The sequence below is a fragment of the Lissotriton helveticus genome, chromosome 5_1 (genome assembly GCF_964261635.1).
Source record: "Lissotriton helveticus chromosome 5_1, aLisHel1.1, whole genome shotgun sequence".
NCBI lineage: Eukaryota > Metazoa > Chordata > Amphibia > Caudata > Salamandridae > Lissotriton > Lissotriton helveticus.
Window position 1 is genome coordinate 2,060,889,003 of NC_136065.1, and position 24,798 is coordinate 2,060,913,800.

Genomic DNA, 24,798 nt, shown 5'->3' on the forward strand with positions numbered 1-24,798 from the left:
CTCTGGATGCTCTCCACCAGTCCAGATTCAGTTAGGGGCCACAGGCTTGACTTTCAGGGAGCTTCCGGTCAAACGCTGGAAGTCAGACCTCCAGAGCTCTTCAGCAGGACGAACCTGGAATCCGGGCTGGGTCGTCGTTGAAGGTAGTCAGTTTGGTCCTCGCAGTTTAGTCAATCAGCTTATGGAGGTTTTCCCCAAAGTTGCTCCAGACTTCTCAAAACTTCTTTAGCTTCTTCCTGAAGTTCCTCTTGAAGGACCAAATAGTCCAAAACACAATCCAAGGGTCTGGAAGTTCCAAGATGGCCCTTGAAAGTTTGGGACCACAATTCCCACAATGCACCTTGCCAAAACCCTTAAAAATCAATTGGACACTCTCCAGGCAAGGGACTCTTAGCGGTGATGATGCAGGTGAGCTCTGTTAGCCTGTAGCTTGTAGGTAGTCCCATCTTTAATCCTTTAGAACCAAGGTACATCCACAGGGCTGTAGTTCCAGATAGGGCAGCAGGCACAGTCAGTCAGAATGCAGGGCCTGGTGGCACAAATCAACTTTCCAGCATGGTAGTCCTTCTTCTTCTCTTAGTTTCAAGCATCAGATCTCAGAGATTCTGCACCTCTATCATATGTATTTAGTGTTCTCTGGGGTCAAGCAGTAGAGCACTACTATCCATTGAGGTTCAAGGCAACATCCCAGGGCATGACTACTTTTCTCCAAAGTATGGCATAATCTTCTCCCAGAAAGCACTGTTCCTCCAAAATTCATCATGGCTGAAATCTCAGCAGAGCATAAAGAGCTAACTATACCAACTCTCCGTGTGAATCATTACCAGAGCTCTCCACCCCCTAACATCTACAGATTCCTTCCTTAAGACTCCTATCTGGCAGGGTCATAGGGGATGGAGGTAGGCAGACCTGGCATTCCCTGCCTGTCCTGTTCCTTCTTTGAAGCCTCATTCTTTACGACCCCCTCCCCCTTGCTCTGTCATTCCTATGTAGCAGAGCATTCTCCAGCAGATAGCCTCTCCCCTGGTGAGCCACTTATCACTTCATCAAAGCAGCCTGGCTTATCTTGTTAACTCTGACCAATCAGTAAAGGCTGCAGGAAGGCTGAATTTTGGCTTACAGACAAGAAAATATTATAACTTATTTTCTGTCAATTTCGGATAAATCCAACAATAGCTTTTTGTTGGACTTAACAATACAATTCTCCTAAGTCTTTGAATGATATTTCATTCAATTCCAAGCAATACTTATGCGTTCATAAACTGTTGCAATGTTATACTATGGGGCTATTTCAAAAAATGAGGTTTACCAGTTATGGTCCTGGACCTGGGTGCAACGTGATACAAAAGACAGTGGTCCTAAACCTTGTTTGATTGAGATCTGAATCATGAAATCTTCAAATTGTGATACCCATTAACAAATCACAATTTGAAGATTTAATGATTCATATCTTAATCAAACAAGGTTTAGGACTGCTGTCTTTTGTATCCTATGGGGCTAGGCATCTACAATGTGGAAAATGAAATATGTGCAATTTCTCCATCACCAGGGCATATCAAACATATCTTATTAGGGTCTTGCTTACAGTTACATGGCCCTCCCACCCACGGGACACCTAGGGGACTCTGTAGGGGTCCCGAATATGCATTCAGCATGGGTCTTAGTAGGGATTGTATCCCAGGAAAAACAAACCGGCTGATGAGCAAATATCTTGTAGTTGCTTGTTTTCCAGCTTGTTTTCCAGCTAAAGCATTTGTATATATATATATAAGACTACCCATGGTAACACTCTAAATTGGTTTGGCATTGTCAGGTACCTCAGCTCCTTCCCTATCCTTTAGATTGAAGGCGTTCATAACTTCATTTTCTGCGGAAATTTTTCCAATTTGTACATAATCTGTATTTGAACGTTTGTATTGCATAGCTTAATACGAAGTCACTTTATATGCTGAGGTTTGCATTTGAAAAAACTGATCAAACATGCTAACAGTTGAATCCATATTTAGGGGTGTTATCAACCTAGGATCTTGTGATCAGGCAAGGTGAAAGCACACAGTTATCCCCTATGGTGTGCTGGCACACATTTAGCACACAACAGGGGTTTCCATTGTCAATTTCCCATGACAGTTTTTTATACATTATACACTAACGATTCCTTTTTCTTTACTCTGTTGCACTTAGTGAGTACTTTACAATCAGTACTATTAATATTTTTATTTGGTGGTATATTGCACAAGAGTTGCGCCTTAAGGACATACATTGATTTGAGATAGAACAGGCCACAGGTCGTTTTGCCACTATTTATTTTTTAAGCGTATTTGCACAATAGATTGCACTAACAGTTCCATATATTGTAGCGTGATTTGCACAGTTCTGTTTATATGTCTGAGGAGCGACTTCTTAGACATAATATTAGACCATGCGCTTGTTTCTACGTATGCCAAAGTGTTTTTAAACTGTAAATATGTATATATGTCATTTATTCATTTCATGACGATATATGTATGTATTTATATTTTCTAAAGGTTAAAAAAAAACTATTTGTTTTTTTCACTTTGGTATACACCCCACTTCTTTGTGAGTATGTTGTATTCATTTTTATGGCACAAACACGAATTTCTCTGTGTTTGTTATATCAATATTAGCCACTCCTTTGTTGTTTTCCACAGTTTTGTGTATACTCATCAAAATACTGGTATAATATTGCATCTTTTGATCATGTACTTACTCAAATGAATTTACAAATGTTATGGCAGTATCCGATTTAACTATGACCTGGAACGGCAGTCTGTCTTTCAAAAGCATGTCCTCTATGTCCATGATGGGAATGGGCGTAGTGTTTTGGCGCCAAAAAGGGTGTTTTAAATACAGGGTTAATGCTTCACCGTTTGTCAAGTGAGCAAGGACACAGCCTCGTGTCTGAAACACGTCTTAAGGCATGCACTGTTCGAGCACTTTGTTATAAATAAATTGAATTCTGGCATCAGCTATATTCGTGTCTGTGATCCTGTTTGTGCGTGGAGGCACTAAGGAGAAAACGGAGTGGATGTATATATATATATAAATATATATATATACAAACGTAAAATATATATCATATTTTGGAGAGTGCTCCAGTCGTGATCAAGAACCGGATACCATGCTGAATGGGACTACATACAGGTTTTGCCTGGATTCTGGCGGAACTGTTCTTGAATTCACGTTTGTCCTGAGGAAGTCGATGAGCGATATACCCAAGACGAAACACGTGTTGACTACATCTCGGCTATACCAGCTACCCCAATTTGCTGTCATGAGCTATTTGTAAAACACCGACGGCTTTGAACAGGATGAGAAAATAAAGAAGAATATTAACGTATAAGATTTGCAATGATATTTTCTTGAATTGACTTCCTGATGATATAAATTTGCTTTTTGCTCGGGAACGGGATCTTGTTTTGCAATTTGCTCTTTGTATACCTTTGGTCACAAATGACTCTTGGATACTTGGGTGGCCATTTCCTAACTGTTCCATTGAGCCCAACTAGATATTATTGGTACTTTGATTATAATAATGGTATTGTGCAAGGTCAGACCTAGCCACGCTCCAAAGTCACACGATTATTGTTTTGTCAGTCTGTTCTTTTGCAAGACCTCTTTTTGTATTCCCTGTTTTCACAGAGATGTCTGAAGCTCTACAATAAATGGTTGTGTTTTGTTAATGTAGAGGTAAGTCACTGAGCCCTGTGTTTGCACTTCCTACCACATGCACGTGTGGACATGATTTAATACAAGATGCCTCCTAGCTAATAGTTTACCAGCTGGATATTCGTTTTTTCCAAGGCCGGTAGAAGAATTTGATTTTTTTTCTCCTTTGAAATACAAACTTGAAGCAGCAAATGGAAGAAATCCATGACGCACGTTTTAAAGCTGTCTCGAAATTTGATTACCTGTCGCGCTGTTGTTGGTGGTGTTTGAGGGCTGCATGGAACTGGCAGCATCATCAGAACCGTTACCTGTAAAGTGAGGAGAGAGAGAGAGAGGGTTCAGATCAGGGACAATTGTGTAAATTACCTGGTAATTGCTCTGCTCTTGTGCTCTGGCATCTAGAGAGGCGACAGGTGCACCCCACAATAACACAACCATTTCCGGTTTATGGAGGGGAGCGAGGGCAGTTGCGAAAATCATGAACAAAAAAACTATAAGAATGAAATGAAATCAAACAGGGTTGGAACAATGATTCATTTCCTTTGATTACTTACCGGTAGTAGCATTACTCTGAGTCCTTCTCTCGCAGTGATGACTCACATAGCGAGGCCCCTGTGCATGCATTTCCCACACCTAAAATTCACTCCTTCCTTCTTACTTACTTCCGCTTAAATGCTTGAAAATGTTTTCTTTTGACATCTCAACATTATACATTTTTTATATTTGTTACATATAACATGCTTTATGTTCACTATTATTATAATATGAATATTGTTTGTAGAAATACACTCCAATGCTGTAAAATATTTCGAAATTGCGGCTTGAATGCCATATTGACCCAATTTGTACAGTTCATGAATAATATATTAAGATAAAATTGTGAAGAATACTAAAAAGTGCTCCCTAAACGTTGAAATGAAAACATATCAACATATATTCTCCAAACAAGTTAAAGAAATGTATATGTATGTGCATATTGTAAAAAATATATATTATAATTACAGTGATTCCTCACATACTATTCGTCTATTAGCGTTTACCATATGCCTCATGTTTAGGCCATTACGGAATGAGATCTATTCAATGAAGTACATTTCCACTCTTTGCTAATGCTTTTTGTACACCTCAAAAAACTGATATAATTTCTAATTGCTTCTTTCCTTTCTAAACAAATCATTAAAGTGACATTATGCAACAGTACTTTGGATTAAAGTGATAAATGCCATTAAAGTGTAATTATGGAACTATTTATAATTTAAGTTTTTACAGGAGTGCAAACAATCGCTATATATTGTTGAATTAATTTAGCTCAAACCCTATCTCGAAGTTAACCAATTTTATATGGAAGTTACAGAAAAAAACTTAAAAACAGTATTGATAACAAATATATAAAACCCTTCTTTAAATGACCGGAGATGAGACACTAAGATAAAAACTACCCCATGTCTAAAACCACTCACCAAAAAAAAGGCCATTTATAAAAAGTTTTATATATAAATACTATACATTTGGTAATGCCTAAGTACAAAAAAAGAGAGTCTAAAATCCAGCTTCTCTTTAAAATTTACATAAAAACAATTTCATCCTAAATTCATAATACTAGTGGTTGACAGATCTACTGTTATATGCTAGAGAGGATTGGTATTGGCACTCATAAGAAAGTATGAAGATCTTCCGTTATATAGAGCCCTCCCGGAGACTTGGAGTCGAACTCAAGTATGTAACTAGTCTCCAAGTGTCGCAATTTAGCTTCTCTATCCCCCCTCTTTTTGTCATGGGAATAGTTTCAATAGCAAAATAACGTAGATGCTGTGGATTGCTATCATGTACTAACTGAAAATGCTATATATACAAATGCAAAATATATATCGTATTTTGGAGAGTGCTCCAGTCATAATTAAATAATGGATACCATGCTGAATGGGACTACTTACAAGTTTTGCCTGGATTCTGGCAGAACTATTCTTGCCCTGAGGAAGTCTATGGGCGGTATACCCAAGACAAAACACTTGTTGGCTACATCTCGGCTATATCAGCTACCCCAATTTGCTGTCATGAGCCATTTGTTAAACACCTACGGCTTTGAACAGGATGAGAAAATAAGAAGAATATTAACATATAAGATTTGGACTAATATTTTCTTGAATTGACTTCCTGATGATATAAATTTGCTTTTTGCTCGGGATCGAGCTCTTGTTCTGCAATTTGCTCTTTGTGTATCTTTGGTCATAGAGGACTCTTGGAAACGTGGGTGGCCTTTTCCTAACTGTTCCCTCGAGCACCCACTAGATATTATTGGTACTTTGATTATAATAATGGTATTGCGCAAGGTCTGACCTAGCCACGTTCCAAAGTCACACGATTATTGTTTTGTCAGTCTGTTCTTTGCAGTGGGTACTTTTGCAAGACATCTTTTTGTATTCCCTGTTTTCACAGGGATGTCTGAAGCTCTACAATAAATGGTTGTGTTTTGTTAATGTAGAGGTAAGTCACTGTGCCCTGTGTTTGCACTTCCTACCACGTGCACGTGTGGACATGATTTAATACACGATGCCTCTTAGCTAATAGTTTACCAGTTGGATATTCGTCATTTGCCAAGGCCGGTAGAAGAATTTGGATTTTTTTACCTTTGAAATACAAACTTGAAACAGCAAATGGAAGAAATCCATGATGCATGATTTTAAAGCTGTCTCGACTACTCCGAAATTTGATTACCTGTCGCGCCGTTGGTGGTGGTTGAGGTCCACATGGAACTGGCAGCATTATCAGCACCTGTAAAGTGAGGAGAGAGAGAGGGCTCAGATCAGGGACTATCCCTTTGACAATTCTGAAAGTAGTCTGGTCATTGCTCTGCTCTTGTGCTCTGGCATGTAGAGAGGTGACATGCGCACCCCACAATAACACAACCATTTCCGGTTTATGGAGGGGAGCGAGGGCATTTGTGAAAATCATGAACAAAAAAACTATAAATATGAAATGCAAATCAAACAGGGTGGGAACAATGATTCATTTCCTTTGATTACTTACCGGTAGTATCATTATACTGAGTCCTTCTCTTGCCGTGATGACTCCCATAGTGAGGCCCCTGTGCCTCCAATCACATACATTTCCCACACATAAAAGTCCATCCCCCCTCCTTACTTCCTGTTCAGTACTTGCCTCTGGAATGAGGGTGATTCCTGATGTAATGCAGCAGGCACTGCCCACAGAACTGCCAGTGCACCACTGCAGTCTACCGAGGCCAGCGTTGGCGAAGCCAATGCCCAGAGTGCCGGTGGATGGGGCGAGGTGAGGGAAGACAAGCCTCAGCTCCCAGCATTCGCTGAACAGCTGTCCCCGCCGACCCTCCTGCAAGGGGGGGGTACTGGGCCTGAAATGGAGCACAGGGCCTGTAGGAGGGGGCTCCTATTCTTCACTGCTGGCATGGAGGCTTTGTTGCACTTCTCTGGGCCCTTTTTAGGTTTTGCCTGGCGATCCGCAGGCGAAATCTTTTGAGAATAGTATTGTGGCTTTGTTCCGCCTCTGTCTTCCATTGGCTAGCTCCATAAATGGAGGCTAGCCATTGGAAGAGAGAGGCGTCTGTCATTGTGCGAGGCGATTCGTGGGCGTTCCGTTGACTTTTTCTCATTCCGCCCATTTGTGACGTCATTCCGGCGGTGGGCGGATGTTATTTTTTTTTTTTTGTGTCAGCATGTTTGTTTCATTTCCAACGTGTGCTTTGCAGGGATGGGCTGCGTGATTTCACTTTCCTTGAGTTGCTAGCAGGTAAGCGGCATATTTTAATACTTTTTTTATCCCGTTCCCGCCCCCCCTCCCGCTGTCCGGTCCATGTGCCCGTCCCCCCTCCCGCTGTCCGTGAGCCCGTCCCCCCTCCCGCTGTCTGTGAGCCCGTCCCCCCTCCCTCTGTCTGTGAGTCCGTCCCCCTCCCGCTGTCCGTGTGCCCGTCCCCCCTCCCGCTGTCCGTGAGCCCGTTCCCACCCCCCTCCCGCTGTCTGGTCCGTGTGCCCGTCCCCCCTCCCGCTGTCCATGAGCCCGTCCCCCCTCCCGCTGTCCGTGAGCCCATCCCCCCTCCCGCTGTCCATAAGCCCGTCCCCCCTCCCGCTGTCCGTGAGCCCGTCCCCCCTCCCGCTGTCCGTGTGCCCGTCCCCCCTCCTGCTGTCCATGTACCCGTCCCGTTATTATAGATTGCATGGCATATGTTAAGCGACACCTCGCCGGACCGTCCACCCATTCTACGCGGCTATTGAATGGCCAGTACACCCACGTGCATTAAAACCAGGAAGAGATCACACTCAGAAAGGAAAAGTGCTGTTACCCTGGGAAGTCAGTGTACTGCACTATCAAGGGAAGCGAACATAAGCCTTAGTCATAAGATTACAAGAGCACCACGAATTAAGGGCAGCTTTAAAAAACTTGTAAACATGACTCGGCATTGTCATAGCAACCATCTTGGATGAGAAACATTACTGAATGCAGCAGGCGCTGAGGTGTAGTTACATAAGGCCGCAAGGAGTTCAGCTGTTCCGGATAAAGAGTATCACATGATGAGCACAAGGACCTTGGCAGAATGAGGTGGGTAGGAAAGCTATAATTCAGAGGTGAAAAACAGAAGTCTCCGTCCCCCCTCCCGCTGTCCGTGTACCCGTCCCGTTATAATAGATTGCATGGCATATGTTAAGCGACACCTCGCCGGACCGTCCACCCATTCTACGAGGCTATTGATTGGCCAGTACACCCACGTGCATTAAAACCAGGAAGAGATCACACTCAGAAAGGAAAAGTGCTGTTACCCTGGGAAGTCAGTGTACTGCACTATCAAGGGAAGCAAACATAAGCCTTAGTCATAAGATAACAAGAGCACCACGAGTTAGGGGCAGCTTTAAAAAACTTGTAAACATGACTCGGCATTGTCATAGCAACTATTTTGGATGAGAAACATTACCGAATGCAGCAGGCGCTGAGGTGTAGTTACATAAGGCCGCAAGGAGTTCAGCTGTTCCGGCTAAAGAGTATCACATGATGAGCACAAGGACCTTGGCAGAATGAGGTGGGTAGGAAAGCTATAATTCGGAGGTTAAAACAGAAGTCTCCGTCCCCCCTCCCGCTGTCCGTGTACCCGTCCAAGCGGCATATTTTAATACTTTTTTTATCCCGTTCCCGCCCTCCCTCCCGCTGTCCATGAGCCCGTTCCCGCCCCCCCTCCCGCTGTCTGGTCCATGTGCCCGTCCCCCCTCCTGCTGTCCGTGTGCCCGCCCCACCTCCCGCTGTCCGTGAGCCCGTCCCCCCTCCCACTGTCCGCGAGCCCGTCCCCCCTCCTGCTGTCCGTGAGCCCGTCCCCCCTCCCGCTGTCCGTGAGCCCGTCCCCCCTCCTGCTGTCCGTGTGCCCGTCCCCCCTCCCGCTGTTGTGTACCCGTTCCGTTATTTTAGATTGCATGGCATATGTTACGCGACACCTCACCAGACCGTCCACCCATTCTACGCGGCTATAGATTGGCCAGTACACCCACGTGCATTAAAATCAGGAAGAGATCACACTCAGACAGGAAAAGTGCTGTTACCCTGGGAAGTCAGTGTACTGCACTATCAAGGGAAGCGAACATAAGCCTTAGTCATAAGATTACAAGAGCACCACGAGTTAGGGGCAGCTTTAAAAAACTTGTAAACATGACTCAGCATTGTCATAGAAACCATCTTGGATGAGAAACATTACTGAATGCAGCAGGCGCTGAGGTGTAGTTACATAAGGCTGCAAGGAGTTCAGCTGTTCCGGCTAAGGGTATCACATGATGAGCACAAGGACCTTGGCAGAATGAGGTGTATAGGAAAGCTATAATTCTGAGGTGAAAAACAGAAGTCGAACAACTCCAAAACACCACCAGTGCAGGAAAAAGTGGAAATGCAAAGCATACAGCAATGGGTCAGAAATGCACCTGGCAATTGCACAACCGATGCAACGTTACACTGTATTTGTATTTAATAAAGAGCTGCACCATTTGCATAATTATCCCACATCTGGCGCATAATCTGTAGATACATTGTTTCTAACTCAAAAGGATCAAAGCTTACTGAAAACTGTGGCTGTGTGTGTGGCTGTGTGTGTGTGTGTGTGTGTGTGTGGCTGTGTGTGTGTGTGTGGCTGGGTGGGTGTGTGTGGCTCTGTGTGTGTGTGTGTGTGTGTCTCTCTGTATGTGTGTGGCTGTGTGTGTGTGGCTCTCTGTATGTATGTGTGTGGCTGTGTGTGTGGCTCTCTGTATGTGTGTGTGTGGTTGTGTGTGTGTGGCTCTCTGTATGTGTGTGGCTGTGTGTGTGGCTCTCTGTATGTGTGTGTGTGGCTGTGTGTGTGTCGCTCTCTGCATGTGTGTGTGTGGGAGAGACAGCAGTGTGAGAGCGACAGCAGTGTGAGAGAGACAGCAGTGTGGGTCTTCTAGGGGGTGCATGGTGTGTGGGAGAGCATGGTGTGTGAAAGGCAGCAGTGTGTGAAAGACAGCAGTGTGAGAGACCTTTTATTTATGTTTTGGTTTTTGAAACATAAATAAAACGCATTGTTATCTGCAATATCATTAGCTCAAACTCGCGTAAATACGCGACCTATTGCATTGCAAATGCTATAGGTCTCACATTTGCGAGAGATTAAGCTATTGGCATTGTAAATGACAATGCCATTTATTTATTTATTTTCAGAACCAACACATAAATAAAATTTTTGTCATTTACAATGCCAATAGCTCGAACTTTTCAAAAGGCGAAACCATTGCATTGTAAATGCTTGTATGTTTTAGCGTTGGCTTCCTGGCAGCAGAGGCATCTGTGCATGGAAGTAAAGCGCTCTCTGGTAGGTGGGTGATAGGTGGGTGAAAGTGCACCTGAGTCATTGCTAAAAGTACTCGGGGGGAGATAGGACAGACACGTACAGTGTCCCCGGCCAGAGACAGTGGCCTAACCAACACAATGTTTGGCTCTCTGCCTACCCCTAGTTTAGTGTTTTATTTCCCTACGTGTAACTCTGCACACTGCGTAGTTGTAGCTCTCTCCCTTTTATCACACTGTGTATTCTTTCAGGCTGTACCTCTGAAAACCTGTTTGGACCCCGTTGTGCCTTGTGGACATCAAGTAATTTACAGGTTTCTCCTGCTTGTGATCTCAAGTTCTGGTGTATCATGATTCAGACAGCACAGTCGGTGTCTCCTCCTGACGTGCTGTTATCTCCGCTCCTCCGGGCACCAGTAGCGGCTGCTACCGATCAGTAGAGGCGCGGCAGTGGTGGGGGAGTTGGTATGAGGGGCGGTAAGAAAAGTAAAAAAAAAGAATACTTACCTGGGTTGGCCGGAGTCCCTCTCCTCTGTCCTCTTCTTCCTTTGTCTGCCGGCAGCGGGAAACACCCGGGCTCCCAGTAGCCAATCACAATGTTGCTGGTCTGAGCGCTGAACCACTGCACTCAGACAGGGACTGGAAGCCTTTGTATGTTCCTCACCAGGCTGAGTAAAGCAAGCCTGGTGGGGAAGATATTGTGTGAAGGACTGTTCGGCTTGCCTGAGAGGGTCGACCAAGCAGTCATGCGCACTTAAGGAGTGAAAATCATTCCTCTCCCTGCTCTGGCCAGCCACGCCCCACACCGAGAGCCACTGACTCCAATAGGGAAAATAGAATGATAATAACGATACTTTATTATCACTTTATTTTTCCTTTTGAGCGGTGGCGCACCCCTCCTCCACGTTAGCAAAGGAGCCACGACTGCCGAGCATTCTGGGTTGTGTTTCATGGCTTGAAAGACCTGTGAAAGTGTGTCTTCAACATCCTGGGCTGTGAGTGTGGACACAGGTTGATGATGACACTGTTGCATGCCTGAGGTGTCCTGTTCATGAGTGACTGAGCAATAATCCGCTGCTCATGGTACTCTCTGGAATTTGGAGGGTTTTTTCGGCCACTTTGCGGAATGTCAACAGCATTAAGCCCCTCCTTATGAAAGTGGGTAGTAGATGACCCAGCACCATGAGGTCCAAATCAGGTGGTCGCCTCTTCTCATTTAAGTCATCTAAGCTTTGGCATTTTCTATCTCTCTCCATTCATAGGGAACCCAACCATTTGACCTTCTGGGAACAACTGAAGACCTGGCTCTTCCCCTAGGGACCTTCCCCTCCCTCCTCATCCCTGCCACAGCGCTGGGATGCCTCCGGGTAGCCATGCGCTATATAAAAATTCCATTCATTCATTCCATTCTTTCATTCATTCACCAGGATGAATAACAAGACTCTTGAACTGTTCTGAAAGTTTTAAGAAAGCTTTTTTGATTCTCAAAAATTCAAAGTTAAGGACAAGCAGCAAGGCCTTTCTTACAGACAACTGCATGTGGTACATGAACAGCAACAGCAAAACAACATTAAACTAAAGGAGCAAACAAGATTTAATGATCAAGTTTTGTTTTCAGTTATGCTGCACTGAAGCTAGTGCTGCTGTATAATATTATTATTGCATTTCTAACACACAGCAGCTACCCACAAAGGGTTTCCCGGCGCGAATTTGTGAAGTTGTTAAAGTAGGGTTAAGGTCAGGAGGAGTGTCTAGATGTTAAATAGCAAGTTTTTAACGCTTTACGAAAGCTCATGTAGTTGATCTCATTGCGTACCAAGAAAGGCAGGGAATTCCATAGCAAAGGCCGTAGATAAGAAAAAGATTTGCCGCCCATACGAGAGAGCTTGATTTTGGGGATGACAAACTTTTTTAATGTGGAAGAACGGAGAGTGCGAGATGGGCGATATGGATGAACAAACGATTGAAGATATTTTGGGGCCTTCCAGCATTGATTTTATGCATGAAACAGAGTGCTTTAAATTTGATACAGTTTTCGACCTTAAGCCAATGAAGGTCACGAAGGTATCGGGTAGTGGGAGTGGTTCTAGGGATTTTACATAGCAGTCTAGCTGCTGAATTCTGTATCCCCTGCAGTCTGCGGATGGTTGCATTCTTTGAACCCAGGTAAAGCACATTGCCATCGTCAATCCTGGAGGTAATCAAGGCATTGCCTACGGTTTTCTTAGTTGATTCAGGCAACATCCAGCAGATCTTTTTTAGCCACTTTAAGATGGCAAAACACGTGGCCGAGGTTTTTACAACCTGCTGGTGCATATTGAGGGAGTCATCAATGATGATGCCTAGGTTGCGCGCCTGTGAGACTGGGATGGGAGCGTGCCCATTTCCTGAGGCCAATGGTGTGGGCCTCACAGGTTTTTATTTTTACAGAGAATTATGACTTCAGTTTGTTCCCCGTTTAATTTGAGGAAATTATCATGCATCCATCCTGCTATATTAGTAAGACCTTTTTTGAGTGTGGAGGAAGTATCAGTGTTCTCAGAAGAGAGGGAAAAAATCAACTGGGAATCGTCGGCATATGAATACATTGATAGGCCTGACTCTTCCACCACCTTGGCTAAGGGCTCATATACAAATTGAACAATAAGGGACTAAGTATGGAGCCTTGAGGTACACCATGTTCAAAGACATGTGAGTCTGAGCAGGCGGATTGAGAAAAAACTTGAAAAGTATGTTCCGTCAGAAAGGAGATGAGCCAATTAAGTGCAGAATCGCGGATACCTAGGAAGCGAAGTGTGTTAATTAATACAGTGTGTGATACCGTATGAAATGCGGCGCTTAAGTCCAGGAGTATAAGGGCCACAGTCTCTCCCTTATCCAACTGGCAGCGAATGTTTTCTGTGACTCCTAATAGAGTGGTTTCTGTTGAGAATCCAACTCTAAAACCTGATTGACAGGGGGCAGCAAGTCTTGGGCAGTGACAAATTCGGTGAGATTTTGATGAACATGTTTTTCCAGTATCTTGGAAAACACAGGTAGCAGAGAAATGGGCTGAAAGTTGGAAGGTTGATTTGGGTCGGTTCCAGCCTTCTTTAGCAGGGGGTGGATCATTGCATGCTTCCAGGTAGCTGGTACAGTATCTTCCTGTAGGGAGGTGTTGAGAAGATCAGTAATAATGTCCAGTGACCGAGGGTCAAGCATTTTGAGTATGGAGCAGGGTAGGGGGTCTTTTGGGGACCCAGATTTGATAGTATTAAGTAGTTTGGTTGGAGTCATGGTGTTTAGTCTGGGCCAACTATCCAAAGTACTTCTGGGGTTCTGAGGGGCATGTAATTCAAAATTGCTAATATGGTTGTGTGTCGAAGGGGCCTGTGAAAATGTTGTCGATGGAGGGCAACTACTCTGTGCTGCTGCAATTCCTTGGTAGATTTTGTCCACTTTTTGTACGAAGAAAGTGGCCAATGTGTCGCATTGCTGTTTGTTTAAGTCCGGTGGTATGGCTAATGTTTTAGATCCCGCAAGTTCTTTCACCATCTTGAACGGTATTTTGGAGCAGTGAAGAGCCTCCGAGATGGTGGAGCACACATGGTCGGCTCGTGCCTTATTACAGAGGGTATGATATTTAGCTAATTTACTTTTGTAAATTTTCTTTGCTTCAGGTGAATAGTTTTTTCTCCATTTACGTTCAAATGTTTTGCATTCAGATTTCTCTTGTTTTAGTAGTTCCGTGAACCATGGGGCGGGAGGTCGCTCGCCCTTACGTTTTAATTTGGTCAGAGGTAGGCAAGTGTCAATTGCCGTCAGAAGCCAATTCTGTACTGCTGTAGATAGGGAATGTACAGATTGCTTTGAACAAGGAAGATGAGGGTATAAAAAGATGTTCAATGTATCAATATCTAACTTTTTCCAGTTCCTAATTAGCTTAGGTTGATCAGAGAGGACCTTAAGCTTCTGGATGGCTACTTGAAGTGAAAACCTAATCAGATAGTGATGTAACCAGCAAATTGGTAGTGCGGGAAGAACATTGATTTCCTTGAAGTTAGTGAAAATGGGGTCAAGTAGATGACCTGCCGTGTGTGTAGGTCCAGAATTTAGCAGGTTTAAGTTTAAAGAGGCTAGATCAGAGATGAGCTCAGAGGTTAGTGTGCTAGTTTGATTTTCTAAATGTAAGTTAACGTCCCCAATGAGGGCGAAATTGGCAGCCTTCAACACTAAGGGACTTATTATTTCTGGGAGGGCAGTTGCCCATGCTGTGGCAGAGCCAGGTGGACGATAGACAAGAATACCAGAAAAAGTAAAATTGGGGATGAGAGCAAGCTTAAATATAGCTGCTTCACAGTTGGGACTAGGCAAGTGAGTGAAATCACAATTGTACTCTTTTTTAAAGATGATAGCAATCCCGCCTCCTGTTTTATTAATGCGATCAATTCTTTCTATTGCATAATGGTCGGGCACAGCCACCGCAATATCCGGACCTGAACTCTCTTGGAGCCAGGTTTCTGTAAGAAAGAGGGCGTAAGGCTTTTCATCCATTAGTAGGTTAAAGATCTCAAATTTATATTTAGGTAAAGACCTGCAGTTCAAGCTAAAAAAAGAAAATGTTTTGCATTGGGATTGGCATTGGTCGCTCTTGTCGCTTTCCCTATTCATGGTTAGTTTGCTCCCTGGAGCAACTGTGAAGCCGCAGTTAGGGCAAGGTGCAATTTCGCCCTCCAAGTGTAGTTTGCAACATTCTGGTGATAGTGGGTTTTTTAGAGCCCAGAGCTGCTCAGAGTTGTACCTAAGTGATGGATGATGTCTGTTATAGGAGATATGTGCTGCTTGGGTCTCTACTTCTACTTGGTTATTTGTGGAGTTAGCATTAGAAGGAGTAGAACCAGGGTTTCTGGCCCTGGGCCCGGTCCAGGCACGGACGGGGGCAGACCGCATTTATACATTACTTTTATCCATTTGCAACATAGCTAAAGTAACAGTGGCAAAGCCAATAGGTCTTGCCTATCTGAGATTTATTGGCTTTGCTACTGTTACTTTAGCTATGTTGCAAATGGATAAAAGTAATGTATAAATGCTGTATGACACAGCCAGCATTGTCCGCGTTATAGTGATTTTTTTGTTCTCAGTTATGCTGCACTGAAGCTAGTGCTGCTCTATAATATGGATATAAAACATTGACAAAGCCAATAGAACTTGCATAGGTGAGCCCTATTGGCTTTGACAATGCTTGGTATGGAATGGCATATGGTAAGTACTAAGGCCCAGATGTAGGTGAGGGACATTTACCGATTCTAAAATACTGAATTTTACCGATTCGGTATTTTAGAATCAGTAAATGCTATGTAGGGAAACATTTGGTAAGTATTACCGAATCGTTAAGATTCGGTATTTACCGAAACGGTATTTACCGATTCGGTATTCCCCATTCATTCCTATGGGCCTGGAGGCCCAAAGGGGTAAAACATTGAAGGGTGATAGGTGTCACTTTGACACCCTGTTGCACCCCTCAATTGTGTATGGGTGCACATGTGGCACACTTACATGCCCTAAGGGCATGTATGTCTGCCACATGGCACTGAAATAATTTGCATGAAATTGCTTTTTTGGGGGTTTTTGTTATTTACCACCAACTTGTAGTTGGTGGTAAATAACGAATCCTAACATGGGAAAAACACTCATTTAAGTGCTCCCTACATTAGGAATTCGGTAATTTACCGAATCGGTATTTAAGAATTCAGTAATTTACCGATTCCTTAAATTACCGATTCGGTAAATTACCGAATCCTTAGATTAGGCCCCTACATCAGAAAAGACTAATACCGGTCGGTAACGGCTGAAATTCGGTAATTACGGCCATTACTGACCGGTATTAGGCTTCCTATATCTGGCCCTAAGTATTTATATTGTGTTTACAACAGTTGAAGTTCTAATGTTATAGAAAGGAAAATGCCCTTGACAAGGTGTCAGTGTGTCCAGATTCAGAAGCATTTTAGGACCATACAAAACTGTGAACATGTGCCATATAAATGCGCTGAATGTGACATAAGTTACAGGTAGACGGAAAATTCCAATAGGTTACAGCTTTTATTGCAGGGATGCTTTAAGGTTAAGTATTACTTTGGGTGCAATAGTTACAAAAGAGCCAAAAGAGTTCTCCTGACTGCTTGTTTAGTAGTAAAATATAGCAATAATCGGTATTCAGTGGGCGTCCCAGAGCTAATGGCCCCTGTGCCACTGCACCTGCTGCACCATTCAAGTCATGACCCTTTTTGCATGGTTACCCCCCCACTTTTTGTCTGACATCTCATGTAACTTGACATGATGTGCCCTAGATCCCTGCCAATCAGATTCTCAGGGCCTGTTTTCTTTCCCCCAAACTGTAACTGTGTAGCCACAGTTGGCACATCCCTGGCCACAGGTAAGCCCCTTGTAAAAGGTACCATGGGTACCAAGGGCACTGTGACCAGGGAAGGCCTCTATGGGCTGCAGCATCTATTGTGCCACCCTTAGAGGCCCTGCACCTTAACACTCACACACTGCCATTGCAGGCTGCGTGTGTTGGTGCAGAGAAAAATGAAGAGTCAAAGTAGCACACATCCCTGTGTGCCATGCCTGCAACATACTGCCTGGGGCCTAAGTAAGTCACCCCTCTAGCAGGGTGCACTAGCCCACAGGTGAAGGTACAGAGGCAGGAGCTCTGTACCCCTACAGTGTCTAAGTCCATACTTAGACACTGTAAGTGTAGTAAAGCCATAAAGAGTATATGGTCTGGGAGTTGGTCATTACGAACTCCATAGCTCCATAATGGCTTTACTAAAACCTGGGAAGTTTGGTAGCAAACCTCTCAGCACATTTAACCCACACTTTTGTTAGTGTGGGATTTAATGTAAAATGCGCTCAGAGGGCATCTTAGAGAGCCCCATGCAAAAACGACAAGCACTGGTGTGGCTCCTGAATTGCTGCCTACCATTTGCAAACCACAAGCCGATTTTCTGGACCCCTGGGTAGAGAGCCTTTGCTCTCTGGGGGCTGAAACAAAGGCCATCCTGGGTAGAGGTATCATGCCTCCTCCCCCAGGATGGGCTCAGTCCATTAAGGGGAAGCTTCAAGGGCCTTTCGCCTTTGTAAGCTGTCCCTGCCTTTTCCTGCCCTCAGCAACTGGTTCTGCCCCACTTGGGGCGGGAGAATCGGCGGGAAAACCAAGTTAAGGAGAGAGGTGTGTCCTCCTTTGCCTACCCCACCCCTCAGGGTCGGTGAGGTAATGCACACATCTCAGTACCCTCCATTTTGAAGATGAGGGGACCCAGCCAATTAGGGAGGTGGCATAATGGGGGGTGTACCCACCCCAAAGAAGGGACCCATTGGTCCCGACATACACACCCCTTTAATGTCCCTAAATGTAGTATTTAGGAGCAACCATGAACCTTATCTCCTCCGATTCTAGGAAGAAAGAAGAAGGACAGAAGAGTCGTGAAGACCCATGAAGAAGAGGACATCAACTGCTTTGGTCCCAGTCCTACCGGCCTGTCCCAACTCCGACCTGACTACAGTGAAACATCTTCATATCCAGCAGCCAGCAGCCCCACACAGCCCAGAGGACCTGCCCTGCAACCATCTTTAAGACCCTGTCTCCAGTGAGCACCGTATTTGCTCAACAAAGACTCACCCACAGAATCTGGATCCAGGCGGCTCTTCGATTTTGAACTACTATGCACCTGACGGCCACGGCCCGAGTTCAAGTGGCTCAACACCACGATGAGTTCTCCCCAGTGATCCTGACCTGAGATCTAGTGATTCCCGTCCTCCATCAGGGTTCGAACCAATGGCTGCAGCCTCCACCTAAAGAGTCCCCCGACCATGACCGGAGCTGGTAAGAAGAACACAACTCCAAAAGACACCCCTGCACCCACAGCCCCACGGCCTTGAGTGGTCCCTTCAACGGTGTGCAGGCATCCCCCAAGATTTAACTTACCTCTCAGCTCGTGTTCGCCTTCAGGAAACCTCCCTGCCTGAACCTGCAGCATCTTTGCCGAACCGGAGATCTCCATTGGAATCCACAAGGCCCCAATGACTCTTTGGCCCCTGGTGGTGCAGCTCCTGAGCTGATTGTTGGCCCCTGCAGTGCTAATCTCTACTCCAGGAGCTTTGCTCCCACAGCCAAGTGCTCTGCTCGTAAGCAGTCCCCGACCGAAGGCCCCCTTAGCCCCATGGGCTAACATTGAGCCACTGCACTCTGCACTAACCACCCTCGTGCCGCTGGTGGTTCAATTTGAGTGCCTACCTGAACCTTGGTTCTAAACCCCAAAAAATATTCTTGCAGGTCATTTACTTACCTGCAAACCGATAACCTTCTTTTCCCCATAAGGACTAATGTTGTGAAGTTTTGTTCCTAAAATGTGTCAAGTTGAACTTTTGTATGAAAAAAAGTAACCAGGCTTTATTTTAAGAATTGTTGTATTTACCTGTAAGTGACACCCGCCAGTGTGTGATATCTCAGCATCACCTAAAAGTAACTGAAAAGTAATCCAAGGATAATCGAAAGTAATCTCACTGTATTTTAAATTGTGTTAAAAGTAATACAAACCTGATGATTACAATACAATCCACAACCATAGTTCTGTGTACAGATGTGCATTTGAAAGTGTTCTTACTTACCTGTGCCAGGTCCTGCTTGGTATTACAAAATAAACACAAGTATAACTTTTTATACCTACATGCTTAACACACCCTTTGGATCACCCTAACTGCTGACCACACTACCACAAAGACAGCTGTTAGTACTTGTCTATTTTAGCCTCTGCTATACCTCTTGGGACTTACTTTGGTATAATATATACAGAGCCTGCTTCCTACACTTTGTATCTGTAAGTTAATTGCACTTGTGACTGCTTGTTTAGTAGTAAAATATAGCAATAAGAAGTGTTCAGTGGGTTTCCTACGCCTTTTGGCCCCTGTGCCACTGCACCTGCTACACCATTCAAATCTTGACCGTAGTTCCTGCAAGGTAATTGCACTTGACTGCTTGTTAATTAATAAAAAATAGCAATAATCAGTGTTCAATGGGTTTCCTAGAGCTTAGGCCCCTGTGCCACTACACCTGCTGCACCATTGAAATCTTAATCCTAGTGCCTGCAAATACTAATGAGGAAATCAGTTATACCAGAAATATATGTGTTCCCAAAAAAGGCATAGTTGCACACAGAATATATAATTATTGTGTAGCTAAACTTAAATGCAAAAGCTTTCATTAAAAATGCCTTTAAACATATCCAACTCTCCAAAACGAGTTGCCACAGATGTCATAAATAAAGCACATGCTTTACACATCAAAGTAATAGCCAAGCATTGCTAAATTGTGTTACAATATGGCTGATCTTTTATGTGAATAGATCTTATCCTGTGCTTGACAGTGAATGGGCCATTAACAGTGTAAATTGCCCAAGATCACCATATGTTAGGCTGAAGCTGAGACTGAAATGCGATTTCATACTTTGTTCCCAAAAAAGTAGTTTTACAAATTAAATGGACTCACCTAAGAAGAGAAATATTGCTAAAAATGTGCAAATATTTTGTGCGGCTGAAGAATGAGATATCCTTTGAGATGTCTATGTTAAAATAAATTTAAAAAAATAAAAAAGGGACCAGCAGGCTCCTTGAAGAAAATACGCTGCATTCCTCTTTGCTATAAACGCTCTCCCTTTAAAGTCAGCCAAAAGCAAAATAAACAACAAGCACCCATGAAAACACAGCTTGACATTTGACCTCGGTTTTTGAATGCTCAGCAAATGTGACAAGAGCAAGTTGTAAAGGCCTGTTTAAGACGGAAATCGAGTTCATGGAAGACGACTATAAAGACGGCCTAAGCATGGGGAGGTATGAATTCAAACTGCACAGCCTAAAGCAAATAAAGCCAGCAAATGCAAGACAGAAAACGTGAGTAACAAACCACAATGTCAGTAGCAAGCCACGAGAGGAAAGCATACCCGGGTCAACTTTCTGAAAGTCCCCACGATGCCTTTCACATAGCCATACAGCTGCGCTGTCTGGCTATACGCTGTCTGGTAGGCGTCAACCTAAAAAAGCAGTTGTTAGTAGCCCTGCAGGTTTTCATGAATAAAGGTATTTAGCAACAAGCCCTGGAGAACTGGTCTAACAAGAGATATATAAACAGGGTCAATGTTGTGTCAGTCTGTTCTTTGCAGTGTTCTGTATTCCATGTTTTCATAAGGAGACGTCTGTTGATGGATGTGTTTTGTTACGGTAGAGGTAAGTCACTGGCCCAATGTGCAGACTTCCCTCCACTTGCACCGAAGAGCATGATTTAAAAAAAAGGCCTCCTGGCTCATGCTTTACCAGATGGACAGTACTTTTGTGACAAGGTCGGTAGAAGAATGTGAAAAACTAGTAAAAGCTTCTATTTTTTCTCTTTGATATACAAACATGAAACAGCAGAAGCAAGAAGACATCTCTTCGGCGCTGTGTTAAGGCTGTCTCTGTTGTTGTGAAATTCTATTACCTGTGGGGCAGGTGGAAGAGGGTGATAGAGGAATGGAAATTATATAATCATCCCTCCTCCAATCCCTCCTCCCTCTCATTCCTTATTCATCCATTCGTTCATCCATTCCCCAGTCATCTATCCATCAATCCATCCATTCCTCATTCATCCATTCATCCATCCATTCCACAGTCATCCATTCATTCCACCTCCAGCCATTCATCCATTCCTCCTCCATCCATTGATTCTTCCATTCCTCCTCCACCCATTCCCCTTCCATTCATCCATCTATTCCCCCCCATCTATCCCCCTTCCATTCATCCATCTATTGCTCCTCCATCAATTCATCTATATCTCATGATCATCCATTCCTCATTCATCCATTCCACCTCCATCCATTCCTCATTCATCCATTTATTCATCCATTCTTCCTCCATCCATTCATTCATCCATTCCTCCTCCATCCATTCACCTTCCATTCATCCATCTATTCCATCTCTATCCACTCCTCTTCCATTCATCCAACCATCCATTCATCCATTCCTCCTCCATCCATTCATTCATTCATCCATTCCCCCCATCCATTCACCTTCCATTCATCCATCCATTCCTCCTCCATCCACTCCGCTTCCATTCATCCAACCATCCATTCATCCATTCCTCCTCCAGTCATCCTCCATCCATTCATCCATTCCTCCTCCTCCCAATTTTTCATTCCACTTCCATCCATCCATCATATCAGGGACTGCCTTTCTGAGAGATTGTGAAAGATTCCTGGTCATCTTTCTACTCTTTTGCCGTTGCATTTAGAGAAGTGACAAGTGTACGCCACAGTGACATGTCCATTTCCGGTTTATGGAGGGAAGCAAGGGAATTGTCAACATCAGAAACAAAAAAACTGAAATAAATGAATGCAAATCAAACAGGGTGGACCAGTGATTCATTTGTTTCCTGCAATGAGAATGCAGTGTTTCGCTTCCGTTCGCACCCCTCTGTGCTCTTATCACAGACACTGCTGTGATCCGAAGCTGCACCTGATTCAAGAGGGCAGAGGTCAAGTCAGTCTCACGCATGTTGCATCTCTTTAGCAACAAGTCAGAAAAGCCGAGGTCTCCAAGCATCGCCTACTGAGAAACACACTCAAACCTATGAAATATACAATAATGTTTGGTTCTGCAGGGACATTTCTTAGTGAAGAGAGAGCGCCCAGAGGCCCTGTATCAGGATACAGGGTAAAGCCAACAGCAAAGAAAGTTTCAGAACATTCCTGGGATGCAACCCATTTATGAGGCACAGCTTTTAATGCAAGAAGGGGCATACTATCAAGGACGGCGTTACAATTATCACTGGTTTAGCGGCAGAAAACTGCCGCCAAAGCGGCGATAATGGGTTTGATAAATGTATTAGAACATTGGAATGTTGGGAGCTCCATTGAAAACAATGGAGTGCTCCGGGCGTATAATGGCTGGTATAAGCCTGGAGCTCCAACATTCCAATGTTTCTTTGTTCACAGCTCTGGCTGTGAACAAAGGCTTCAGGGACCCTGAGGGGATTCCAATCCCCTCACGCTACCACAAGGCTTTGTTCTTTTTTGTTAGAACATTCTGCCCTCTAGTGGCAGAATGTTCTAATAGCCTTATAGCCCTTCGTAGTTGGCCTATACCGGCTATTCAAGTCCCTCCCCCTTGTTAAAGGCCCTCGCCTTCGGCTCGGGGCCTTTAACGCTGGAGAGGGCCTTCAATAGCCGGTATAGCCCTCTACGGCGGGCTAATATGCCCCTGAGAATTCCAATAGAAGCCCATGTTCACACCAGAACATGGACTTTCTATTGGAATTCTCAAGGGCATATTATCAAGCCTCTTATCACCACTTTAGCAGCAGTTTTCTGCCACTAAACCGGCGATAATTTTTAATGCTGTTCTTGATAATATGCCCCGTGTGTTTATGGGAGCGCGTTTTCTACTGAATCCGTCATTGTATATGTTTTATAAACCCAAGTTACCTGTTGAATGGATAACGGTCAGTGTAAATACATTTAAATTCCAACACTTTAGTGTAGGGCACAATTATGAGCTGCTGGATTAGACTCTAAGTAGGAACCGCTGAACAAGAGCACTTCTCTTTCTCAAGAACCTTACAAATAATGTGTGATTCTCTGACCTCGTTTGCACCGGGGTGTTACACATCAATTTCACAGAATGGGTCGCAAAGTGTCCTTGTAATCTCAATGCGTGATGCATAATCTCTCGACTGGCTGTCCGGATTGTTTGAACAGTCAGTCGATTTCAGTAAGTCCTGAGAGAGCATCAAAGCGGTCCGGGTGAATAAAAGGAGAGGGCTGTGACGGGGAATATATCTTTAGGCCTAACCACAGGGGGCTGTTGTCTCAAAATAGTCCCCTGGTGGGAGGGAGGGGGAGGGTAGAAAAAACCACAATGGGCTTGCCTTTGAGACTTCACCAGGGGTTCTCGAATTCTGACGCATAAAGTAGCATAAAGGGTTAATGTGCTTGCTGCATACCACATTTGTAACATGCAGATCACAGATTTGTATTTTATGTAAATAGGTAAGTGAGCAACTGTTTTTGACAATTAGATCATTTTGTTACTTCCACTTCATAAGCTGCAAGCCTTATAATATAGCACAGAGATCTATTTACAGACAACACGGAGCTGTATGTGCCCGGCCAGGGTCTGGCGCGAACCCCCTACATCCAGCACTGGACATACAGGAAAACAACTTTAATTCACTACCAAACACATATGAAGCCAAAACTGGTGCCCGTGCACAGCACATCACCCTATGCGCAGATGTCGGCATACACTTCCCTCTGAAGCTACCAATCACGAACCTCAGGCCTCTGCAGGGTGGTACACTCAGAAACCACCTGACAGGAGTAGCTCCACAAGGAAGCAAGAAATAAAATGGTGCAAATCCCCACTCCCCAGTGACTTAACCCTCCTTCAGATCTCCATTGAACACAGCGAAGAGTCATCTCGCCTGCTAAAGGCCCCTGTTGCACTCCAGCCATCTCAGAAGCCTCTAATAAAAGCACATTACTAAAAGCAGCTGACCTTGGCAACAATTCATGGTCACGACCCTCGTGCCACATGCAAAGGAACAATCTGATGTCATGAATCAAGTCGTCTACAAAAGGAATGCCAGCTGCAATGCTTTCTATATCCCATGCCGCAGGTTTAATCAAGAAACGTCCTTGCATCTGATAAACGTCGCAGAAAGAGGAAGCCCATGTTGCTGTTGCTGCACACATCCTGTTTTTGTACGCTTGTGCAGCTGAGTGCACTTTTGCACTGTGAGTGTCAAGTCAGACTTAAGACAAGTGCAGCGCCCATAATGTGTCACAGCAGGCCTGCAAGAAAACAGCACATGATCTAGCGCCTTGATGGCCCATTCACAGGCACATATGACTGGAAATCATTTGTGTTCAGAGGCCTCTGAACAGTAGAAATGTGACAACTTTATAAATGTAAACTTGGCAGCAGGCATAATCAAGGTACATTATGGATAATTATCTTTACTTTGCTAACTATTGTGTTTGCTGTAGTTACTTCATTAAAATTTAGCACTTGAATTCATGTAAGTTTGATCATAGCTTACATTTCAGATTTGAATACTAAGCAACTGGACCTGTTTTTGTCCATTGATAGAGCAAGGACTCATAGAAAAGAGACTTGCTTGGAAGCAATCCTCTCGTTTAACTCGATTACGATTTGAAAGCTTTTATTCGGTTAAATAAGTCAACCATATAAGCAGTAAAATCATAAAACAATCTACAATAACAATCAAAAAAGTAT

The 24,798-nt window shown here is 44.1% G+C and overlaps 1 protein-coding gene across 2 annotated transcripts in view; it reads right to left on the minus strand.

Annotated features, from left to right (window-relative positions):
• Positions 1-24,798, minus strand: part of LOC144756289 (uncharacterized) — a 199,403-nt gene that overhangs the window by 140,750 nt on the left and 33,855 nt on the right. The window contains exons 2-3 of one of the 2 annotated variants that reach the window (XM_078645951.1): positions 6,403-6,459; positions 3,930-3,995 (exon numbers count right to left, since the gene is read on the minus strand). In XM_078645951.1, coding sequence (XP_078502077.1) covers positions 3,930-3,995; positions 6,403-6,436 — 100 coding nt within the window. In that variant the 5' untranslated portion in view covers positions 6,437-6,459. The remainder of the gene's footprint in view (positions 1-3,929; positions 3,996-6,402; positions 6,460-24,798) is intronic. The other variant, XM_078645950.1, reaches the window with a different exon arrangement.